Raw genomic sequence first — 19039 nt, 5'->3', positions numbered from 1 at the left:
AGCCAGAGATACCGGCAGATTTTAGATTTACCTTTTTCTTTGTCTGCTATTCCAGTTTGCATTTACAGTTCAGAAGCTTTGCCAAAGTCACTTCCCTGTTATACACAATGACAATATTTTTCCATTTAACACGTCGCATTCCAGTCAGGAGACACGGTTTCAGGCCCCCCCAGGCTCTTCATCTTTGCTCATCCCTGGACTGTGTCTCTCCAGCTCTGGTGAAACGGAGCTGATAAATACCAGCATTGAGGTGGGGGTCCTGCTGTTCCACCTGGCTGTGGGCTCTTCAGGAATAACCTGTGCTATGCAAGCAGTGGCGCCAGGAATTGGCTGACTCTGACTCTGTTTTTTTAGACAGGGTCTAGCTTTGTCACCCAGGCTGCAGTGCAGTGGCCCGATCACAGCTCACTGCAGCCTTGACCTCCTGGGGTCAAGGGATCCTCCCACCTCAGCCTCTTGAGTAGCTGGGACTACAGGCATTTGCCACTATGCTCAGCTAATTTCTAAAGTTTTCTGTAGAGACAAGGTCTCACTATCTTGCCCAGGCTGGTCTCAAACTCCTGGGTTCAAGCAATCCTTCCTCCTTGGCCTACCACAGACCTGGGATTATAGACCCAGACTAACTCTGATTCTTTTTTCTTTTGAGACAGTCTTGCTCTGTCATCCAGGCTGAAGCACAGTGATGCGATCTCAGCTCACTGCAACCTCTGCCTCCCGGGTTCAAGCGATTCTCCTGCATCAGCCTCCTGAGTGGTCGGGACTACAGGTGCCCGCCACCATTCCCAGCTAACTTTTTTGTATTTTTAACAGAGACAGGGTTTCACCATGTTGGCCAGGCTGGTCTCAAACTCCTGACCTTAGGTGATTTGCCTGCCTCTGTCTCCCAAAGTGCTGGGATTACAGGTGTGAGCCACCATGCTTGGCCTCTCTGATACATAAGAAATAAAATCTACCATCTAATTGTGAGTAGGCAGGTCTTAACCAGGTGTGGAGCTAAGAAAGCTTTGGAATCAACCTGTGTGGCTCCAGGCAGACAAGGGCAAAACCCGCTCCAAGTCTGCAGGTCCTCGGAATAGTGAGCCACAGATGCTTCATCACCTGTTCCAGTTGCCCTGGCCCCAACCCCCTGCACATGAGGAGCTACAGAAGTTGCAGAGACCGGGGAGACACAGTGCAGGCTTCTCTCCACGGCGCACAAATCCAGCACGTGTTTCCCTCCTACAACAGCTGGTGATCTGTCCGATTACTCCGCTACAGAACCTGGGAAGAAGACCTTCTTCCTGACCTCCAATAGTTTCCTCTAAACATGCACGTTTCATTTCTAACAGCTGAAAATAACAGTTCCAATCCACTCTCACTCCCCCACCCCCACCAGCCACAGTTTTTGCATAAATCAATGACGATCCAGTCCATCACTAGCCTCCCTGGGCCAGGTGGGGCAAGAGAAAGGAGACAGCTTCAGAAAGAGTATTCCCAGATGGCTTCCCACAGCTGCAATGCCATCAGCAAGGAGAAACTTCCCACATATTCCTCTAACCACTGCCTGACGTTACACCCCAGGTGGAAGGGAGCGGCTGGAAACAGCTACTGCTTAGGAGGGTGTGCACGCACGCAGTGGGGCTCCCTCCCCAGACAGATCACCAGGGACTCAGGGAAGGGCAGAGTCCTACCGAAAAGGCCATGGGGCTCCGACTGGCGCCTCTCCGTGCTTCGGTTTTGGTCCTTGTGTTTCTTGTTGCTCCTAAGACTCCCAAAGCGCTTCATGGGTAGCTGTGGCCACAGGAGTGGCGACAGGTGAACATATCAGGCCCCGCAGAACCGGTGTCAGCCCCAGGTGGCAGGGAGCCGGGGGAGCATCAGCCCGGCAGGCACAGGGCACCCCAAAAGCTCAGAGTGGCAGCCTGTGCTCGGGTGACAGCTCGGGTCCAAGCGTCCTCAGCAGGGGGCTTTCAGGGCGACCTCACCGCAGCCCCCGCGTCTGCGAGGCGCCAGGGAGTGCAGCCGCCCTGCCACAGCAGCTGGAGTGTCAGCCCGGCTGTCCTTAAGTAGCAAGAAGCTGCCGGAAGCTCAAACAGAACTTTGCCAGGGATTTGTTGATGTAGTTACCATCAGCTGCTCGCTGATACTCTCCAGGGTTGTTGTTTTTTTTCTTTTTAAAATTAAAAAAAGGAGGGAAGACCAGATAGGCAAAGGAAGCACAAGCCTGCAAGTCATGTGCAGCCGGGCATGATGTCTCTTTAAACAGACTGTAAAAGGAAACCACCCTGGGCAGACAATTCTTGGCACCAATTGGCCAGGGCACATTCCCATTGTGACATGACATCACACAACTATTTTGATTCATGGGTTCCAGGGCCCCACGGGGTCAGAAGGCTCCGGCTGCTGCTTGGTGGAGAAGCCACACAAGTGCCTGGTCTGGAAACTGCTGAATCTACTTTGGCTCATGGTTCTACTCAATGAAAGCAGTAACGCCGTCTTCAAGGACGGAATGCGGCTCCCCCACTGGAATTTAACGGAAGGTCTTCAGCAAATGCATAATCTGAGCTCTGCACTTGCTGAGAATTGCAGAATGACAGAGCTGGAGATTTTAGAGAGATCTAGTCCGACTCCCTTCTATGACAGATGGGGAAACGGGCTCCGGACAGGGACGGGACTTGCCCAAGATCCTGTCACCAATGGTAGAACCAGGACTGGCATTCTAATCTCCTTGACAACTAAGCCAAACCGCTGATCAAATAAAACCTAAAATGTTTATAATCTGTATGTGTTTTGCAACTAATAAACTTTGGAAGCACAAGAGAGAAAAAACAAATCCCGACTTTTTGGCTGGTGACCTCACTAAAGTTACTTGCTTTGCTATTAATCAGGCTTGTGACCATCAGAAGGTTACTTCCCATTTCTGAACCCCAGTTTCCCCCTGAGTGAGCTAAGACCAGACTAGGTCTTTTCAGGGTTTAGTCTAGGGCTGGGCACAGTGGCTCATGCCTGTAATCCCAGCACTTTGGGAGGCTGAGGTGGGAAGATGGCTTGAGCCTAGAGTTTAAGACCAGCCAGGGCAATACAGTGACGCCAACGTGGGAAGTAGAAAAGTTCCTCTTCAAAGTTTCCTTTCTTGTTAAAGAATAAACCATAAGTGTTAGAAATAATAGTTTGTTTTAAAGACTTTCTTCAAAGCCTTCTTGCTTTCTGCTAACAACTCTGTTAGTCCTATCATACTATGTAGCAGTTAGACATGCTCACAGGCATGTAGTACATTCTATGTCCTTGTACTTTAACCAAGACACTTATGCTGTTACTTTTCTAAGTCCTTTCGCAAGCAACTTCCTGCCCTTCCTTATTTGGACTTCCTCTTTTCCTTTTGTTCTCCATTGCCTCTATCTATTCAAGCAAGTTTTAAGTTATTAGCCAATCAGGTTGAGTTTTAGATTGTGAGGTCTGGCTCCAACCAATAGAGATCAGACACAACAGTAAAGATGACCCCAAATGCATAAAGGATAAATATGTCTGCTTTTCCTTTGTTCATTGTATTCCCATGGCAAGATGGCTAACAAGAGCACCCTTTCTGCAGAGAGTTAAATTGCCTTGCTGAGAGATCCTTTGTCTCAGTGCTGATTTTTCTTTGTGGTACTGAGCATCTGTTTCCAACAACCCCCATCTCTATTAAAAAAAAAAAAAAAAGACAGAGACAGAGATTTAGCCTAGTTTCAACAGTCTAAACCCCTTGTGGTAGCTGAATCTATGTGGAGTCTCCTCAAATGACTATGCCTATGAGGGGGAGACTGTCAGACCAGTTAAATAACCCCTGAGCTAAAGATGAGTAGCCTGGGTTCTCCTGGCTGCCCATTAGAGTGGGATAACCTCCAAAATCTGCAATGCCACCAGTTTCTTCAGTGAATTGTTATTATTTATGGTTCAGCTGAAAACAAGAGGATGGGGTGTGGGGTGGAAGCATCCCAGCAACTTGCCACTGGAGCCCAGGACTTCTCAGGAGCCATGGTCAAGCCTCCCAGCTCAAGTCTGGCTGCTTTTCATGCCTTTTCTCTTGCCTCTTTCATTTGAGGAGCTCAGTGCCTCTAGAGTTGCTGGCCAGTCACTGCAGATCCCTGATGAGATAAAGATGGCTCCAGGCTAGGGGAGCAGCAGGGAGGCCAAGGGAAGTCTTCCATTCTACCACCATGAGAGGAAACCCTGGAATCTCAGCTCCCCCTGCCAGATCTGCCACTCCCATGGGGCTTCCATCCACAGGGGACACACATCAGCTCCTGAGAAACCTGTTCAGCCCTGGCATGGCTCCGGTGTGGCTCAAGGGTGGCCGGGGCTGGTTCTAGCATTTCAGACCCCATTGACTGGTAGAGCAGCTGCTCATGTGATCAGACCTGATCCCTTCTGCCAAGATGCGAGAGTTTGCCCTTCCCGCCTAGGGGACCCAGTCCATCTCTGCCTAGAGTGACCTTATAATCACACCATTGCTTAGCAGATCAAGAAACTATGGTCTCAACTCTTCTGGTGCAATTTCTACAAAACTGACTCTCTGAGTAACAACTGTCTACTTGGTGCTGTGCTGAATGTTGTAAGGTCAGGAAGTCCTATAAGGTATGACCCACCCTCCCTCCTTCCCTTCCTCCTTTCCTTCCTTCCTTCCTTCTCCTCCTCCCCTGCCTTCCTCCCTCCCTCCCTCCCTTCCTTCTTTTCTTTTCTTTCTCTCTCTTTCTTTCTTTTCTGTTTCTTTCTTTCTCCCTCTTTCTCTCTTTCTTTCGACAGAGTTTGCTCTTGTTGCCCAGGCTGGAGTGCAATGGTGCAATCTCAGCTCACTGCAGCCTCTGCCTCCCAGGTTCTAGCAGTTCTCCTGCCTCAGCCTCTTGAGTAGCTGGGATTACAAGCATCTGCCACCATGTCTGGCTAATTTTTTGCATTTTTAGTAGAGATAGGGTTTTGCCACATTGGCCAGGCTGGTCTCAACTTCCTGGCCTCAGGTGATCCACCCACCTCGGCCCCCCAAGGTGCTCGGATTACAGGCATGAGCCACTGATGACCCAGCCTGTAGACACCTGTGCAGGCTGCCTCCATTGCTGGCCCACATGAACCTTCTACTTCAGCCAGCGTGGTCTGGTTTCCATTCTCTGGTCATACTTGGAATTTTTTTCTCTCTCTCTTTTTTTTTTTTTTTTCTGAGACAAGGTTTGGCTCATTTACCCAGGATGAAGAGCAGCTATGTGATCCCAGCTCACTGCAGCCTCTGCCTACTGGGCTCAAGCAATCCTCCCACCTCAGCATCCCAAGTTGCTGGGACTATGGTGCAAACCACCAGGCCCAGGTAATTTTTGTATTTTTTTGTAGAGATAGGGTTTCGCCATTTTCCCAGGCTGGTCTCGAACTCCTGGCCTCAAGTGATCCACCCGCGTCGGCCTCCCGAAGTGCTGGGATTACAGGCGTGAGCCACCAAGCCTGGCTGGAATTTCTAACCTACCTGCTTTTGCTTACACCATTTGCCCTGTCTCCTAAGCCCATGGTTTTCAGCTCTGCCTGCTGAAACCCCGTGAAACTCTTATGGCCCAATTCAGAGATCATGCCTTCCCCCAAGTGAGCTCTCCCTTATCACTCCCCAAAGAGGGAACTTTTCCCTCCTTTGAAAGAGTTTAGCTCTTCTAGTCTATATGTCAACATAGCCCTTACCAGAAGACTGGGAATCCCAAAAGGGTAGGGGCCCAGGCCTCCAGCAAGGCACCCGCTTTGGAAGGCACTGGACAGTCACCCTGAGTCCCTGCGGTCCCTCTAGCTGCCCCTGCTCCCCGATGGAGCCGACTGGAGGGGCTACATGGCCAGGCTTGTCCTCCTGGGCTGCCAGTTAGCTGCAGCCAACAGTGGGCACAGGGGCATGGCAGATGCCAGAGGAAGGGAGGAGCTGAGGCTTTCAGAGCCCCCTACGTCCCTACAGGCTTGCTCTGGCCTCACTGTGTCATCCCCCAAGGGAAGAATTCCACTCCTCTCACAGAAACCCTCCCCCGGCCTTCTGTCTCGGGCCAGGGAACCCCCTCTTTCATCACTCAGGCACAGCAGTGGCAGCAGCCCTGCCGATAGGAACCCGGGTTCTTGCGCCAGCCCTAAGGGTTCCTGGCAGCCTGCCCACACCTTTGGAAGTAGTGTCTTTATTCACTTCTCCTCCAGTGATCCAAAAAGTTCAGTGTGCCTCCTTTCTCCTGCTGGGACTGACTGATAGACATGGGAATCAGGTATTTGTAGCGAGGATGCATAAATGAACACAGAAAATAGGTCTTGCTCTCAGTGACTTTGCAAATGAGCTGGAGAGACAAAGATACATAATACTAACTGCATGAAAAAGCTGAGGGTATGCGGTCCGTGGCTGCCGGCGTCGCCAGCACAAAGGAAGGAGGGGAGGCCTGCGTGGCCTTGCCTGGAGAAGGGGAACTTGAGATGGGCCTTCAGGGTTGGAGAGTGTGAAGCGGAGAGAACCCAGGCCAGGCCAAATCAATGCGTGGAGGGGGACCCCAGTCTTCAGAAATAAGCCACAAAATCTACCGCCAGCTGGGTCCCCTGACACACTGATTATCTCTGTTGTTAAATATGGCAGCCCAAGCTTACTGTGATTACATTCTGGAAGTAGGTACGTTTAGGAGTTTCATGTTTCGGTTTCTTTAAAAAAAAATTAGCTTCTAACAAAAATTGTTTTCTCAATTTAAAAATAAATCAATGCTGGGTGTGGTGGCTCACACCTGTAATCCTAGCACTTCGGGAGGATGAGGCGGGAGGATCACTTGAGCCTGGGAGGTCGAGGCCATGATGGTGCCATTGCACTTCAGCCTGGGCGACAGAGTGAGACCCTATCTCAATAATAATAATAATAAATAAATAAAATAGCAAAACATCTTGAGGAAAAGACCTGAACAAGTATCCCAATGAGGAGGAGGCAGATTTGGTTAAAAGGAAAAAGTTTTGTTTAAGCCGAGGTACTATTCTTACACTACATAATACCACAGATAGAAAGAACATTTCAAACTTCAGTGAATAAAAGTAAACATGTTTAAATTTGTGTGGAAAATAAACAGCAACTTGGGCAGGCCTGATGGTTCTGCACTTGCGTGTAAATGGTCATTCATTCAACAGGTAGTTATTAAGCCTCCAGCAAGTGTGCAGAGCAGCTGCTGATGGAAGGGATGAGTTGCCACAAACAATTCAGAGACATTCCTGTCCTCTCAGCACCAGATTTCATGAGTAAAACAATAACTCCCATTTACTGAGTGCCCACCATAAGCCAGCTGGGGTGCTGGTCACCTTACAGTCATTATTTTATTTCATCCTTCCCACCCATGAGCAGGGCAGGTGTAATTAACAACACTTCATCGAAAGATGAATAACTGAGGGTCAGAAAGGTAGTCTGCCCAGGATGGCACAGCTGGCAAGTCGAGGGAATATGGACTTGACCCTTCCTCTGGACCTGATTCCAAAATTCACATCCTTCCACCGTACCATACTTCCCATCCACGTGCACAGGAAAATTCAGCATCCGTTCAACGCCCTAGCCTGAATCCCACAGGACTCTAGAGGACCGCCATGGACAGAGGGATTTGGAAAAGAATTTCTCTCTACATCCTGATTTTTCATTTCAGGCTGGGAAATTTAAAGGCAAAAGCAGCATGTTTAGAAGTCCTGATTTGCATTAAAGCCACCTTGCAACACAGAGCACATGAGTCGGGAGTCTACACCAAGCTGGCCTGACACGTGGGGACACCGTGCTCTAGAAGCACAGAGCTGGCTGCGTCTTCCCCGGAGGCCACCTCCACGTGGCTGGGCACAGAGGTGGGGCACATACTATTGCTTCCTCTGCACGGCAGGCCCAGAACTAACTGCTGCTGCCCAGTTCTGGGCACCATACTCTAAGAACTAGCTCCACAGGCACATTTGATGGCTTTGTCGAGGAAAGGAAGGATATGGTAACTTAGGCAAAGCAAAGCAGAGAAATCACTGGCTCACTCCAGTCGCTGTTCTGCCCCTGAGGAAAGAGGGTGTGGGGTCGGCCTGATTCAGCACAAAGTTGTTTCTGGCTCAGCACAGTTCTCTGTCCAACAGGATGGAACCTGGAAGGCTTTACGTGGGAGGAGCTGGGGAGCAGGGTTACTGCAGCTTTAAGAAAAGCTAGACAAATAAAAACATGACAACCTTGACAGTGAACACCACTCCCCCAAGATACCCCGACTACACCAACACGTGCCTCGACCTCACTCAAAATGCTCTTCCCAGAGCCAACTTTACCCAACAGCAGAGAGCGCTGCTGCTGGCAATGCTGGATTTCAGAAGCGCAGGAGCAGGGATGTGCTGGAAGATACTCGCAGGAGACAGGGGAAGACCAATCTGCAGTGTGTCTGCCAATTTCTGTGGTATACATATTGTGCAAGGTGGCATGCACTGGCTTGAAAAATTCCTGAAAGTTTAACAGTCGGTTCTCTCACTGCAGGGGTCTTTCTGTTTGACTCACACATGCCTGAAATTCCTTACATGAGGGACAAAGTTTTGGAGATGAGCGCTGATGCACTGGGAGAGGTGGTGCCTTCCCATGGCATGGCGGGGGGCTGAGGACCAGTTCTTCAGCACATGTGACTGGCGGGCGGGGGAAAGATGACCACTCACAGGCAGATGGGGACGCGAAACCATCCCCTCTTCTGTTCCCGCCAGTCAATGGTCCTGAATGAAGAGAGGGGAAGCTCCCTCCCACACCTGACTCTGCTCACAGAGGTCGTTCTGACGGAATGCTTTCCACACCCAGGATTCTTTTTTAAAGGGAAGGGCTGAAAAAGGAAGGAACCAATGGCTCCCAAGAAGGAACTGTTTTCTAATGTATTTTCAAAGGGCCGGGGCCTTTTTGGATCACAGGTTAAAACTCACAGCCCTGGCTGGTGCCGCAACCCCAAGCCTGGCACGGGACCAGGTAGCTGAGCGGCAGACGCCTTCTCTCTCTTAGCCACATCCCTGTGCCATGCAGGTCACCATTCTGACACCAGATTTGCAAGATCTGGGATGGGGTGACATTAGAGCTCGGCTCATTCCACATGTGTTCTTTATGTGTGTCTTCTGGTGGCTGCTCTTCTAGGTTTCTGACTGCAAACCTACCTTTGACAACTCGAAAAATAAGCTAGTATGGAAGAACAGGACCAGGAGACGCTTCATACTGTTAGTGTGCTTCATTGTGTTCTGGCTTTTGGGTTAATTTTCTCCCCAGCTAGGCTGAAAGCTCCCTGATGGCAGGGATCTTACCCAGGGAAGAAAGAAAAGGAGTGCTTCCTAGCTCCTCCAGGTGGCCCAGGAGTAGCACGGTGGGTCAGGGAACGGCAAGCCAGCTGCTGCTCCATGCCCGGCCATCCGGGAGGCAGAATGTCCTGTTCCCTGGGGGACACTTTGGCGGCTGTTCTGGAACCAGGAGGACTGTGCTGACTGCTCCTCTGCCCTTGGCAGGATTCCAGCCTTGGCCAGCCAGGGCTGGGCTGCAGGAGCCCACAGGACTGGGTCCCATTCACGCTAATACATGGATTTTACCAGATGTGCTGCACCCCACCACATCTCAATGCTGCAAAACACTCCACAGCCAGACCGTGTACTGCACAGTGGAGCTGGGGCGGGACAGGTGAGGAAGGAGAGGTCAGGGACTGCAGATGGGCTGGCAGATGGAGCACTGTTGCCCCTGCTTCCTGCACATAAGGTTACATGGCACGAAGGCTCACCCTTCCACGTGAGACCTGATGGCATTCCTCTGGCTCTAATATGTAGCCCCCACCCCCAGACTCTGGTGACCAAAAACATGTGAGCAAACCCTTTAATTGCTGGAGGTTCTCTGCCAGTGCCCCAGGGGCCACGTTCCCATGGCATCAGGGAAGTGCTAGAACATACGGCCCCTGTTGCCCCACTAACCTGGCACAAGTCCAGGCTGCAGGTCAGAGCCCCACCCCAGCCTTGTAACCTGGTGAATGGGACTCCGGGTCTCTGCTGTAGACACCGTGGTTGGCATCCAGCCTCCACTTGTCCCCCACCCCACCCCATGCATCAGTTGTGTGGCAGCAGGGGTCTCTGAGAGCCAAGGGCCTCATCAGGCCAAGGTGCCTCCTCCTCCAGGTAGCCCGTGAATACCCACAGGGTCAAGCCCCTGGAAGCCCACTCTATCTCCGGACTTCCAATTATATCAAAATCAAATTTTCGAAGAGACCCCAAACTTTCCTTCTCCTCGAAGTCACTTTCCACATGATGAGCAGCTGCAAATAGTCTCCTTGAAGTTGTCACTGGGGACCCAGATGAGAGAAAAGTCGCTGAGACTCAGTGTAACCACCCTCCTCCCTCCACACGTCTCCATTCATTCATGAGACTGGCGCTTCCCAGCGCAGGGATGCTGAGGCCAGGGGCCGCCGCACAGGCAGAATCAGCCCGGGCACCCAAGAAATCCACCAGCAGAGCAGGGCTGGGGGGACCCTACTCACTCACACCCTGCGCCTGTGCAGAGCCGGGAGACGGCCCACGGCGGTTCCCTGCATCCTTCTCAACCATGCTGTGTGGTAGGGAGGCCAGCCATGACTTTTCAGTTCAAGAAATACAATTTTGTAAAAACCCAGAATTTCAGAATTGCTCAGTGATTAGGATCCCGTGGGCGCCTGCGGGATTGCGGGGCAGACCCTGGCTCTGCTTCCTCATCGGAGAGCCATCAGGAGCTGGGCTGCCTCTGTCTGTGACTGGACTGCTGCAGAAGCAGGTGAGGATGCGGGACTCAACTTCCCGCTCATCCTGAACTTTTGCGGACCACAAGCAGTACCTGAAAAGCACCCAGTCCCCTGAAGGACTGTGGTCCACACCAGTCTCATTATGTAAGTGTGCACGGGTCCCCTCCAGGCCGGGGAGCAGCAACACGCGTTAGCACATATTTGCTAGAGCTCTCCTGCTGGTTGCAAAATACTGTGTCATATTTCATGGAAAGTTCTAAAGGTCACTGCTGCACTTGACTCTGAGATCGCCGCGTCGCCTCGCTGGGGCCCTCCCGTCCCTGCCCCAGGAGGTGTTTATGAGCCGGCACCTCTGTGGAGCGCCCTCCGCCCTGACTCAGGCCCCCGTGCCTCTGCTCCACGTCAGCCCGACACACTCATGGTCACACACAGTCTCGTGGTGACCGCAGGAACTGGAGCCTGAGTCTCTGAGTGACAAGAGGGTGATTTTTTTGGCAGAGACAAACCACCTCAGCTCACACAGCTCCACTCATGCCAGCGATATCTGAGCCCACTGAGAATTGGCAGAGACAACATCTTGCTTTTAAAAACAGGGAAGTACTAAAAAGGCGAAAGACAACGGCGAGAAGGATTTTTAGCGTGCCGAAATGCAGCACCCAGAAAGTCAGAAATCCTGCATCTCCTTAAAATCTTGAAGGGGCATCGCGCCCCCTGTGGAGGGCTCAGTGGGGCCCTTTTCTTTCGTGGTGCCTGGCATCCCTGCGGTTGCCCAGTGCCCGTGAGCACACCGGCCAGGAGCTCTGAAGGCTCTGCTGGCAAGATCCTGCCCTGACTCCAGCTGCTCCGTGGCCCAGAAGCTGAGCCCTGGGCTCAGAGCAATGGCTTCCAAAAAGCAGATGCTGAAGCTGTCTGGGTTTTCTGTTTAATTCTCTTTAAGTTAAATCTTACAAATGCCAAAGTGCGCTGGGAGTGCACCGAAGCCTTGGAGAAGGACCTGGTTACCTCCCAGGCTCAGCGGAGAGCCCGTTTGGCCTGCGGTCTCTCACTTCCAGGTGATGGGGCAGGATTTCCAGTGTCTGGACTCGGGCTGGTCACAGAGAAGTCCACCTGTTCCTCCACGTCACTCAGGAGGAAGCCCCTGGCTTAGACTGTAGGGGATGAGCTGAAGGTTGCCTCGGATTTGTTGCTTCTTGTAATGAAATATGTTAGAAAACAAGGCGACAGGCAGAAAGGTTTAAAACCCTTAGGTCGAACATAGCACCTTAAAGCAACGTACGTTCACTCACTGGCATGCAATCCCGAGCCATTTAGTTTATTCTTCCACATTTCTCCCACAAGAGACCGTTTTACAGGGTTTCAAGGCAATTAGATAAAATAGCAAAAATATCCTGTAAGCTGCAGAGCATTTCACAGGGGACATCACCATTCTCTGTCCCTCAAAGCAGCCTCTCAGAAGCTCCACTAGCTCAGGCTCAAGGCGCCTGAAAGGACCTTGTATGAACAGTTGCGGAAAGCCTGGGTGAGGACTGAAGGTGCCTGCTCCAGTGGCTGCTTCTGGGACTGTGCTGAGAATTCACAGGCTGCAGCCGGAGCCTGGGGAGAGAACACCGGGCTCCACGATTCTGGCCTGGCCAAGCAGTGCTTGGACTTGCAATAGGAGCTGCATGCCTTGGCAGACCTGCTCTGGATCTCAGAGGAGAAACCAGAAGGAATTGACAAAGCCCTGCTCTTCAGCCCAAAGCTCAAAGCCCCAGCACTTCATCTTTTGAATGAAGAATGAAGGGATTTTCTCAGTAATGCTTTACTCTTTTCAACCACACATAACTAAGAAAACCGGTTTCTTAGCAGCAAATTGTGATGGGGCAGGGAGAGGGTGGGTGCCATTCAAGGCAGGAATGCCGACTGCCACAGAGCAGGTAGTGGCACAAGGTGAAGGTGACAGAGGTGGTGAGCAGAACTGGGCAGAGGACAGATCTCCCACATCACACAGGACTTTGTCCTCATAACTCAGCGGCTGTTGGATGTGTTGACATGTACAGGGTAATCGAACAAGGACCCTGACTCATCCATAAAGAGTGAAATTATAGTACTTAGTATCTTTTGAATAAGAAAACTGTTGGTTCAAGCCTGTAATCCCAGCACTTTGGGAGGCCGAGGTGGGTGGATCACCCGAGGTCAGGAGTTGGAGACCAGCCTACTAAAAATACAAAAATTAGCTGAGCCTGGTGGTGGCAGCCTGTTATCCTAGTTACTCAGGAGGCTGAGGCAGGAGAATCGCTTGAACCCAGAAGATGGAGATTGTAGTGAGCCGCGATTGTGCCACTGTACTCCAGCCTGGGCGACAGAGTAAGACTCCATCTCAAAACAAAACAAAACAAAACAAAGTAAAAGAAAACTGTAAAGTGTGTAATGCATCTGACACTTTAAAAAGATGTTTGCTCTGGGACTTCATGGCTTTAGTTCCAGATATCCTGAAAGTTAACTCGTGTGGCTGGTTTATTCCTTGACACTAGCAAGATTAAAAAACAAAAACAAAAAAAAAACCCAAAATGATTCTGTCACTTGACTGTCCACTCTTTCAGACTGGCTTTATCCCAGATGTCAGCTATTACTACACGCATGGACGTCACCCACCTCAAATTCTTTTCTACTTAAAGAATCATTGCCAATGGGGTGATAATTGCCCTAAAGGGGTGAAAGTCAGCTCTTGAAGGGGGCCAGAAAAACTTATTTATTTATTTTTTTTGAGACTGGGTCTCGCTCTGTTGCCCAGGCTTGAGTGCAGTGGCATAATCTCAGCTCCCAGGCTCAAGTGATCCTCCCGCGTCAGCCTCCCTGGGAGCTGGTACTACAGGCATGTGCCACCACACCTGGCTACTTTTTGTAGTTTTTGTGCAGATAGGGTAGAGATATGAGTTTGTAGAGATGGGTTTCACCATGTTGCCCAGAGTGGTCTCAAACTCTTGGGCTTCAGCGATCCGCCTGCCTCGGCCTCCCTAAGTGCTGGGATTACAAGCATGATCCACTGTAACTGGCCAGAACTCTTACCTCTTATACACAAGGAACAGATAGACTTACAGCATGTGAACAATACATAGTGTATCTGTTTTATTAAAATTTCATAGAGATTATCAGAAAAATAGTCAGAAAAGCATTTTAGGAGGGAATTTTCAAAAGACTGATTTTTTAAAAAGAGAACAGAGGGAAAATTGGTAAGGTGTGGGGTGTGACACTGAATTATCTGACCCCCCCGCATTGTAATGAACCGCCAACATACAAGGTTTAACATTGATAAACCATAAAACAGTTGACTAGGCATATGATTTTTAAAGGTTTCTTTTGGGGTTTTGTGGAGAAGGGTGGGAACTACTGTCTTTCCATATAAATTGTTTTGGAATGATTGAACTAGGTACTTCACTGAAAATTAAAATATTAAGGGAGAAAATAGAACAAAAAAATCTGGTAAATGGTGATTCATAACTGTAGTAGACAAAATCAGCAAGGTATGTTATCGAAAAAATCCCTTTGGCAAAAGCTAAAATGAAAATAAAAAAACTCCTTCATCAGCAGGGGCAAGAAGGAAAGAACATCTCTACTGCCATCTGGCCTTCACCCTTCCCCACCAGCAGGCAGAAAGATGAGCTGGGCACTTTCACCCAACCTGCCCCCCGTGACAACAGGGAGAGAATCTGCTAGTCACTCACCAAAAATTTAAAACATAGTTTCCTGGCCTTTAGGCGACATGGGGCTGGCTTGGATGTTTTGGAGCCTCCAAGGGTGAGGAAGAGGCTGACAGTTCTCCTCACAGAGTGCCACAGGCTAGATGTCTCTAGAGAGGAGATGCTCAAAAGAAACTGGGCTCACTGCCAAGCAGAAGAGATGTGGTCAAGCAAGAGAACTGGATTAGCCATCCCTCCGAAAATGAAACTCAGAAAAGAAGGCTACGGAGAATCTGCTGTCTTTTCTCCCTCCTACTAGAAGCTTTAAAGGGATGGTTAGACCCTGAGTCAGCCTTTCAAGCTGTATGAAGCAGACAGCTGGAGGGGCAATGAGACAGTCCCCCACTCATCATCCTATCCTGATGTCCCACCCTTCCCACGACAGTCATTCCTTTGAATCAATGAACTGTAGTTCCTGGCATCCACCTCCCTCACTCTCTCCCCTTCCTCCATTTCAATAAGCGTTAGTGTCTACATAGGCCAAGTAGGAGAAGCAGACGTGAAGCTGTCTTTAGTCATCAAAACTCTGCTGTTATTAAACATTTTTGTACATCAAAGGATGTTATTAAGAGAGTGAAAAGCAACTCACAGAAAAGGGGAAAATATTTGCAAGTCATAAATCTAAGTATCTAGTATCCAGAATCCATAAAGAACTACAACTCTACAACGCAAAGACAACCCAGTTAAAAAAATGAGCAGCTGCCTTGATTAAATATTTCTCCAAAGAACATATACAGATGGCCAGAAGGTACAAGGAAAGATGCTAGACCTCACTAGGAAACTGCAAATCCAAACAGCAATGACAGACCACTTCACATCCTCTAGGATGACCACACTGAAAAAAAAAGGAAAAGAGCTGGGCCAGGCGTGGTGGCTCACACTTGTCACCCCAACACTTTGGGAGGCCGAGGTGCATGGATCACGTGAGGTCAGGCATTGGAGACCAGCCTGGCCAACATGGTGAAACCCTGTCTCCACTAAACATACAAAAATTAGCTGGGCGTGGTGGTGTGTGCCTGCAGTCCCAGCTACTCCGGAGGCTGAGGCAGGAGAATCCCTTGAACCTGGGAAGCAGAGGTTGTAGTGAGCCGAGATGGTGCCACTGCACTCCAGCCTGGGCAGCAGGGCAAGACTCCATCTCAAACAGACAAACAAACAAATGACTGAACTGTTGGCAAGGACGTGGAGAAACTGGAACCCTTGACGCTGCCGGTGGGAATGTAAAATGGTGCACTCTAGTCAACAGTTTGGCCATTCCTCTACAACTTAAACACGAAATGACCACATGACCCAGAAATTGCGGTCCTAGGTATATACCCAAAAGAACCGAATGTTGATGGCAGCACTATTCACAAAAGGTGGAAACAACCCAAATGGCCACCGGTGGATGACTGGGTAAGCAGAATACAGTCTATTCTGCAATGGAATAGCAGTTAGGCAGGAAAAGGAATGAAGTTCTACAAAGTAGATCAACTTTCAAAACAATCTGCTATGTGAAAGAAGCCACACACAGAAGTCTGCATATTGCAGGGTTCCATTTACATGAAATATGCAGAATAGGTGAGTCCGGAGGGCAGATGGCAGCTTGGCAATTGCCTGGAGCTGTGGGAGGGGTAATGGAGGCTGGGGGCTAAGGGCGGTGAGGTTTCCACCTGGGGCGATGAAACAGTTCTGGGACTTGATAGGGGTGATGGTCACACAACACAGTGAATGCACTTCCTGTCGCTGAGTTATACACTTTGACGCAGGAGGCTGAGGTGGGAGGATCACTTGGGCCCAGGAGGCAGAGGCTGCAGTGAGCCAAGATTGCACCACTGCACTCCAGCCTGGGTGACAGAGCAAGACCTTGTCTCAAAAATAAATAAATAAAAATTGTCAAGATGCTAAATTATATATTATATGCATTTTACCATAATAAAAAAGTGAAACCTACAACTACTGGAGGAAAATATGGATTAATTCTTCTACAATCTGGATTTCTAAGGATGACTAGGTACGCTCATGCTCCTAACGGCCATCTCCACGTCTCTTGAGAATTGTCTGCGCACGTCTTTTGCCACAGTGATTCAAAGATGCCGTATATTTTTACAGCTACATGGTACTCCGCTGCGTGGCTGTACTGCTTTATTTCATTTGCCATACTGATTCAAAGATGCCGTATTTTTTTTACAGCTACATGGTACTCTGCTGTGTAGCTGTGCCTTCTTTATTTCATTCAGCTATTCTCTTATATTTATTTATTTATTTGAGACAGGGTCTTGCTTTGTCACCCAGACTGGAGCGCAGGGCGATCACAGCTCACTGCAGCCTTGAACTCCTGGGCTCAAGTGATCCTCCTGCTTCAGACTCCCAAGTACCTGAGACTACAGGCCTCTGCCTCCATGCTCAGCCATTTTTTAACTTTTTTGGTAGAGGCAGGGTCTCACTATGTTGCCCACGCTGGTCTTCAACTCTTGAGCTCAAGCAATCCTCCTGCCTCAGACTCCCAAAGTGCAGGGCTTACAGGTGTGAGCCACCTCGCCTAGCCAGCCACTCTCTTCCGTGTGGGCGTGAGGTTGTCTCTAGCGCGTCTGCTGAGAAGGCCTAGAAGCAACGACACCCTAGGAGCAACACGCACATGTAAACACTATTCGACACTAAAAGTAACAAGGGCTCCTTAGAGCAATGGCTAATTCCAGGGCTGGCTGGGGGGTGTGCAAGGCCAGCCAGAAAGCCAGGAAGTGCCACAGCGTGATGGGGACTTGACATTTCCTCATATGAGGGAAGTCAGAGGACACAGTGACGAGCCTGAAGACGCTCCTCCTGGCCATGTCTAGGACAATCTCAGCATCAAAAACATGATAGTGAAGACATGGAATCAACCTAAATGCCCATCAATGACAGACCAGGTAAAATGTAGTACATATATCCCACGGAATATTATATAGCCATAAAAATGGAAGAGATCATGCCTGTTGTGGGAACATGGATGGAGCTGGAGGCCATCATCCTTAGCAAGCTAACACAGGAACAGAAAACTAAATAGTGCATGTTCTCACTTATAAGTGGGAACCAAATAATAAGAACTTATGAACACAAAGGAGAAAATTGCAAACACTGGGTTCTACTTATGAGGGGGAGGGTGGGAGGAGGGAGAGGACCAGAAAAGATACCTATTAGGTACTGAGCTTAATACGTGGTGAAATACATGGGTGATGAGACAATATGTACAACAAAGCCTGTGCCACATCGTTATCTATGTACCAAGCCTTCGCATGTACCCCCAAACCTAAAATAAAACATTTTTAAAATATATGATAATCACAAATCATAAGACATGGGATAGGATATCAATCCATGGGTCCATACATACACACACACACACGGAGAGAAGGAAAACCTCTTCTTTAAAGTAGAATTCCAACCAGTCAGTATAATTCCTGATAAATTTAGAAAATCATCTTTTGATAATTACTGCAGTAATAATTTCGGTAAGAAACATGGATGGATTGTGAAGCCAGTAAGAGAAAGTTTGATGAGAAAGAAAATATTTACATAATCCCAAAGTAGCTCTGCCTGAAACCCTGATTGGTGACAGGCAGGAAAGTAAGCCCTTCATTTTATTTATTTATTTATTTATTTGAGACATAGTCTCGCTCTGTCACCCAGGCTGGAGGGCAGGGGCATGATCTCCGCTCACTGCAACCTCTGCCTCCCGGGTTTAACCGATTCTCCTGCCTCAGCCTCCTGAGTAGCTGGGATTACAGGTGTTTACCACCAAGCCCAGCTAATGTTTTCGTATTTTTAGTAGAAATAGGGTTTCACCATGTTGGTCAGGCTGGTCTTGAACTCCTGGGCTCAAGTGATCCACCTACCTTGGCCTCTCGAAGTGCTAGGATTACAGGTGTGAGCCACCACACCCGGCCTTAAGCCCTTTATTAGAGAACTTAACGGTGGCAGACGCCCCCTTCACTAAGTGACCAGCGTCCACTTCACCAGGAAGGTGTCACAGCTGCATCAGGTGCTCCTGCTGGGATGCCCAGGGCAGCACACAGATAGGTGGATGCCTTCCCAAGGGTGCAGGCTGACTCTGATGGTGAGGAAATGGCAGGAGACATAGCAACTGGCCGGCATTCCCCCTGAAAACTGCTAAGGCCATGACAGATGAGACAGGACCGAGGAGCTGCTCCAGATGAAGACACTGAAGAGAAAGGACAATGAAACAAAACACGTGACTGGGGGTCTCCTTTCCCGAGAAATGACACCCCTGAGGCAAGGTGCAAAACGTGAATGGAGCCTGCAGCTGAGCTGATAGCACGGTATTAGCGCTAATTTCCTGATTTTTGACAATTATACTGTGGTTAGGAGAATGACCTTGTTTTTATGAAATATCCACTAAAATATTTAGGGGTAAAGGGATATGATGTCTGCAAATTCCTCTCAGGGGTTCAGAGTTCATATAAACACACAGCAAGAGATCGTGAGAAATGAGATATGAGCAGATCTGGTAAAACGCTAACATCAGGCAATCTGGATGAAGAGGATAACTCTTTGTATTATTTTTGTGACCTTATGTTTGAAATTGTCAAAATAAAATATTATTTTTTAATTTTTTTTTTTTTTTTT

The 19039-nt window shown here is 49.3% G+C and overlaps 1 protein-coding gene across 7 annotated transcripts in view; it reads right to left on the bottom strand.

Annotated features, from left to right (window-relative positions):
* Positions 1-19039, bottom strand: part of PRKAG2 (protein kinase AMP-activated non-catalytic subunit gamma 2) — a 330166-nt gene that overhangs the window by 189917 nt on the left and 121210 nt on the right. The window contains exon 1 of one of the 7 annotated variants that reach the window (XM_017520100.2): positions 1671-2358. The exons of 5 other annotated variants lie outside the window; for them this stretch is intronic. In XM_017520100.2, coding sequence (XP_017375589.1) covers positions 1671-1764 — 94 coding nt within the window. In that variant the 5' untranslated portion in view covers positions 1765-2358. Of the gene's footprint in view, positions 1-1670; positions 2359-19039 lie in introns of those variants that run through there. One more of the 7 variants, XM_017520104.2, reaches the window with a different exon arrangement.

Source organism: Cebus imitator, unplaced genomic scaffold (assembly GCF_001604975.1).
Source record: "Cebus imitator isolate Cc_AM_T3 unplaced genomic scaffold, Cebus_imitator-1.0 Scaffold20, whole genome shotgun sequence".
NCBI classification, from domain to species: domain Eukaryota; kingdom Metazoa; phylum Chordata; class Mammalia; order Primates; family Cebidae; genus Cebus; species Cebus imitator.
The sequence above is the reverse complement of the archived record's forward strand: the minus strand, read 5'-3'. Positions and strand labels throughout refer to the sequence as shown.